Source organism: Fulmarus glacialis, unplaced genomic scaffold (assembly GCF_000690835.1).
Source record: "Fulmarus glacialis isolate BGI_N327 unplaced genomic scaffold, ASM69083v1 scaffold3464, whole genome shotgun sequence".
NCBI lineage: Eukaryota > Metazoa > Chordata > Aves > Procellariiformes > Procellariidae > Fulmarus > Fulmarus glacialis.
This window is the reverse complement of record NW_009209771.1, coordinates 140,138-146,137: the sequence shown is the minus strand read 5'-3', so window position 1 is coordinate 146,137 and position 6,000 is coordinate 140,138. Positions and strand designations below refer to the sequence as shown.

The 6,000-nt window shown below is 40.5% G+C and overlaps 1 protein-coding gene across 1 annotated transcript in view; it reads left to right on the top strand.

Moving 5' to 3' along the window:
• Positions 1 to 3,484: 3,484 nt before the first annotated feature.
• LOC104076161 (protocadherin-15-like) overlaps positions 3,485 to 6,000 on the top strand; it is a 127,414-nt gene continuing 124,898 nt past the window's right edge. The window contains exons 1-2 of the mRNA XM_009576928.1: positions 3,485 to 3,785; positions 4,960 to 5,184. Of these exons, the coding sequence (XP_009575223.1) occupies positions 5,146 to 5,184 (39 nt within the window). The 5' untranslated portion in view covers positions 3,485 to 3,785; positions 4,960 to 5,145. The remainder of the gene's footprint in view (positions 3,786 to 4,959; positions 5,185 to 6,000) is intronic.

Genomic DNA, 6,000 nt, shown 5'->3' with positions numbered 1-6,000 from the left:
TTTTCCAACCTAAATGATTATATGATTCTCTCCACCTCTGGTAATTGTATACCCAGGTAATTCAGCTCAGCATTGTCAATGAGCAAATCTTATTAATTAATGGGGTGTTGCTGGCTTCTGTTTTAAGGGTAGTGATAAGTTCAAGCAGGACTGATTTTTGCAGCAGGACTTTCTGAAAGCCCGGCTCCTCTTGTGCAGACCTCCTCCTCCCTTACCTTCCTTGTGGTACATGCATGCCAGCTAGTACTTGTCAGTGACAGAGCGTGGGGATGAAATTGGGATGACCTGAAGTCATCTATTTTGATACAAAGCAATAGCTGCAAACAGGAACAGATAGTAACCATGCCACCAGTGAAGTCCTTCGAGGACTTCTCCATGGAGCTGCTGCCCACAGGCTCCGAGAGGTTCTGTGAAAGGATTTCCATGTGGAAAGAGTTAATTTTGTATACCCTTGAGATAGGATTCTTTTAGAAAACAGATTAAACTCTTTTTCTTTCATATCCATAAAGAGTACCTTATGTCTTTTCAAGTTTAGTGATAAAATGTTAATTAATGGAGATCCTAAACTGTAAAAGCCATCTAATTTGGTAAAATAATAGCATTTCCTAAAAGCTTTTTTCACAATAAAATCCGCTTTGATTCTTTAAAAACACGCGCTTCCATTTTAACCATATATACATGTGTACAGGTTGCCGAGGGCTGGCAGCGGGGCTGAGGGGTCTCTGGGGAGAGGTCAGACACAGCCGGTTCCAGCCGGCTGCATCGGCCCCCGCAGGGCCCACCCGAGCCCCTCAGTGACTCCGATGGTGCCTCTGGGAAACAGAGTTAAGAAAGGGCAAAACCCCCGCCAGGAGTGAGGAGCAGCCCTGCAAGCACTGAGGAGGAAGAGGAGCTTCAGGTGCCGCAGCAGACTCCCTGCAGCCTGTGGGGAGACCCCAGCGGGGCAGGGAAGTGTGTGGGGACAGGGAAAGGCTGTTACGGGATATAAGAGCCCCTCTGCTGTGCGATAGGGGAGTCTGGGCAGGAGGAGGCTGCCCCTGGCTTGGGCTTGGCAGCCACCACATACGGCATTCTGGCCTCTCCAAGTCTTTCGGGGTCGCAAAGCCGCCTGTAGGTAGGTTGGACGGTGCTTGTACAAGTTGGTGTAACTTCTCAGCTTTGCCCTTCTCCTCAGTGGCTGTGCTTCTGCACGTGTTCGTCAAAGATGGGTAACACGAAGCCCTGCCCGAGCAGTGGGATGGTGGCTTTCTAAATCGGCAGTAGTTGTCTCTGGTGTAACGCCACAGATAGAGCAGGAAGCTTGGAGAAAAGCTGATTTTTTCATCTAATAGGTAATCAGAGAATCCATATGGTAGAAATTTTAGTGGACAAAGTGCAGCAAACTTCTGTTTGAGGGTTTCGTCAGAGCATCCTTCTGAAATTTGAATTTGCCCCGTGCTGTGGAAGCACAGGGCTAAGATATGTAAAAGTGCACAGAGCTAATGCTTGTCTTCACGTGTTTGGTTGACTTCTCACCAGTGTTATGGTGGTATTACAACAGTTAGTTTAATTGGATTTAATAATGATGATTTGCCTGCTACTCTGCGTGGAAACAAATCGGTCCTGCAGAATGTGGAAAAGATGTTTATGCCCAAGGATGTACACAAATGAGTTTACAACATACATAGTCATGTTTTTAGGAACCAAATTGCAAAGCCTCCCATATATTTGAAAGTGATTTTAATTTACTTTCCTAAAAAGTAAGTTTGTCTATTCAAAAACATACTTCCAAATGAATCTTAAATAAAGTGTTACCTGGTTTATTCTCATAGTTTCCAATGGTTGTACTATTTCAGATTACTGTTAGAGATTTTTGCGGTTTTTTTGTTTGTTTGTTTTTAACTCCGGGTGTTTAGTATCAATTTAATTGCTACAATATGGCTCTGGCTTAAATTAGAGGCTAAGTATGAGGACTGACCTCATGCATCTGTTGGAGATGAAGTCTTATGAAAGAGAATCTTGCTGTTAGTGTCTTACCCAGAAGCTCTGCAACCTACTCTGCGTTTCTTATACTTTGCTTTTCTTTCGGTAGGGCTCAGTGTCTGTTACTGTATACTTTAAACTTTTCTCGTTGAGTAGGTTTCTGATGGTTTTCCAGTACGTCATCTAGGAGGTCTTTCTGCCCCAAATCAGTTATTTCTACGGAGGAAACAGAACTGATTGTAAACGAAGCAAATCAACCATATGTTGAAAGATGTCGATTAAAAGGATGTGTTATCCATAGACTGGTCATTATGAAGTTGTAGCCATTACTGCTTAGGGCATTGATGAAGTGCAGGGGGGGAAAGCACAGTGAAATTTTTCTCATTAACAATTTAATTAACTTTTAATTGATTTCTAGGGAGATAAATGGTTTCATTACAAAGTCTTACAATGAATACCTTCACCAGAATTAAACATGGAAACTTCCTGACAATTGTTCCGATAACAAAACATGAAAATCTCTTATGATCTTCCCAGATGTCTGTAGCCTCATTTATGAAGTCAAATAAATGAAAATACCTTGCTCACAGAATGCCCTTTGTTTAATTTACATAACCTTATTCATCATGCCATAATTTAATTAAGGGGAGGAAAAATAACAGGTCAGAATTCAGACTATGTTGAGGGCCTGGTAGCTCTAGGAAAAACGTAAGAGTTTTGTCCATCCCTATAAGGGCAGTTCTGTAATAGCAAGAATTACTTGGCCGATACTGAAATTTGAGACTTAGTTCAGTACGTGAGAACGAACATACCAACTGAACAAAATCTAAGCAGTTTTCTATTGCAATCGTCTGCCTCTTCTGAGTGTGGAAGAATAAGGATGAAATGTGGTAACATTTGGTTTTGAAGAACATGGTAAACAAACTATAGAAAGTTAAGTAGTTCTTCAGAGAGCAATGATTAAAATATCACTAAATGTGACAAACATGTTATGTGAAATGAAAATTTCTAATGTGTGCATTCGAGCTATCTGCTGACTGCATCCATCTTTCATCTAAGCATGTACTCCATAATGATTTGAGCAGCAATGAAACACATAAATTAAACAGTGTAAAATCAAAATTCCTCTCAGACACCACTTAACCCTGAAGATACTTCAGCATTAGAAGTATTTGAGGGCTTGACTTTAACAGCATCTAGTTTGTCTTCTACTTATGCGCACAGTTGTCCAAGGCTGAGCAACTAAATGTGTATTTTCTCCTGAAGTCCTCTTGGGATCCAGTAAACCTACCTTCTGTCACTGCAAATTAAGAGATTTGTTTCTGCGGGATATTTTATCTTCAGCGAAATATCAGAGAGGGGCAAGCTGCCATAAACAAGAAATGCTGAGTAGCCACACGAGCATTAGTACCCTGTTGAACATTACCCTAGCTTACCTTGTTACTCCCATGTAGGCATGTCCCTTGTAGGTATTTAAAATGTGCATTAAAACATGGTTCTTTTTTCTGTTTCTTTAGGCTACAGACCCAGATGCTGGTGTTAATGGTCAAGTTCATTACAGTTTGGCAAACTTCAACAATCTTTTCCGAATCACATCAAATGGTAGCATTTATACAGCAGTTAAACTGAACAGAGAAGTAAGGGACTATTATGAACTTACTGTTGAAGCAACAGACGGAGCTGTGGACCCTCGCCGTTCAACGCTAACTTTAGCAATCAAGGTGCTGGATATTGATGACAACAGCCCTGTTTTTACTAATGCTTCCTACACTGTCTGTGTCCCAGAAAATCTACCACCAGGCACTGTCTTCCTGCAAATAGAGGTAAGAAAGCATTATAGAGTGAAGAAGATGTTTTGTAAATGTTCTGCAATACTAAGCATGTTCTTATTTAACTTGTCAGTGAGACCGCAGTAAAAGATTGCAAACTGGAGTGGAGGAAGTTATGACACTTAACAGACTGAAAAATGCATGACTTTTAGACAGGTACATAAAAATACTTTGAAGCTGAGGTTCATTTGGAAATAAGAGCAATTATTAACCAACAACAAAGCCTACACTACTATTGTCATTTCTTGGAATGTTGTTTTACACATTTAAAGTGCTTTTGATTTGTTTTCGAAAGCTCCTCGTATTGGTGCTCCTGTTTACATTAGTAGCAAAAGAGAGCTTTATCTCAACTGATCTAGTCATTTAAGTGAAACCTGGATGTCTAGCCTCACATTATGGTTAATGGAAATAGTGGTTGCTTCCAGAAGCAATTCATCCAATACCCAGATCATCATCTAAGATAGCTGGAGTAAAGTGAAGTGAACACCTGCAGGTGTTGTCTTCTCTTCACTGAGTATAAAAGATACTCAGACAAGTGAGAGTTAATTGTTCAAGGATGAGCTGGAGCTATAAAGACAGCTGAGATTCACTTCCCGCAAGCAGTCTGTATATCCTCCTGATGTTTTGGTCAGCATCCTTTAATGAGAAGAATCTGTCCTGTGACAATTTCAACAAGAATGGTTTTCTCTGAACCTCACTGCAGATAAACCTAATGTCAAATTACAGCTAAAGCAATCCCATAATACTCCTTATCCTGATGAAAATTAACATTCTTTGTCTAAATACTGGTATGAAATAAAAACATCTGTACAGGGTGAGATCAAATGTCTGCTTAGCCCAGGATCCTCTCCCTGGCAGTGGCCGATAGCAGGTGCTCAGGGAAGAGGACAAGAACAGACTGAGCTTCCAGTGACTCTTGCCCAGAATACTGCGCGTGTTTCCTGTGGCGGGTATCTCTGGATTTTAAAACCTGAAGTGGACTTGTCTTCCTTGTGTTTGTGCAATAGTATTAAGTACATCCAATACTATTAGAATAATATAACAAGACTAAAGTTTTTTGCAGTAGTTTGCTTTTTTATGTTCTTCAAATCTAGCAGGGATTTTTTGTGAAAATGGATTTTGTTTGGGTTTAAGTACTTTTTTTTTTTTCCTGTATGGCATGCTCTAGGCAAAGGATGTTGATCTTGGTTCCGATGTTAACTATCGAATACGGACACAGGAAGCACTACAGTATTTTGCACTGAACAAGTATACAGGCGAGTTATCGCTTTTGAAGTCCTTGGATTACGAATCATTCTCTGACACGGAAGCAACCTTCACCTTTCTTGTGGAAGCCTTCGATAGCAAGGGCACTATGCCTCCTGGTCTCGCTACTGTCACAGTGAGAGTACAGGTAAGAGAAATAACTTGTCAGTTGGTAGCATCCTCTCCTATTTGTTACAGAATACTTCATCAACGCTTACAGGTGTCCTGATGAAACACCAGAGCACGCCAGCAGCATGTCTGCTTTCCTGCTCTTTCACTTGTATGAAACTACTGCCTTTTTCTGACGGCAACTTGTTCACTTAAACATACACTTTATAACAGCTATAATTACTTTTCTATATGCAATTACGTAGTTAAATCTTGGATCACAGATTTATGAAGTACAAGAATACCTGACTCATATAAATGTTTAGCCCTTTAGAATCCCTGAAAGGTTGAAATAAGTACCTAATGGAATTGTTTGCAAAAATGACACCATCACGTTTCAGTTAAAGCTCTCATAAATTGTAATTTTATGAACCATTTGGGTGTATTGAGCGCTGATGTGGCGCACCACATCCTATAATTCAAATTCTGCTGGTTGAAAATACAGAGCTGCAAAGGAACAGGCTTATTTAGGGGTCTTGCACAATGAATTGTTTTTATGCAGTGAGTTACAGCATCACCTCTGGGTTTCAGTTATTTCACCAGCAATATGGGGATAATGATATTCTCTTTGGTAACGATCCACAAATGAAAAGCGTTTGTAGCTGAAACATTAGCACTTACCCATCTTAATTTGGTTGATGTACTCATGTCCGAGAGGAGAGGATATTTTAGATGCTCTAAATCATGCTTCCTTTCATTTACAAAGGTGCAGTTCTCGAGCCAGTCAGTCAAGTCCTTTTGCGCAGTTGCTTCCTTTTTGTTGACTTTGTCAGTGAAGAACTGTGAGCTGTGGGAG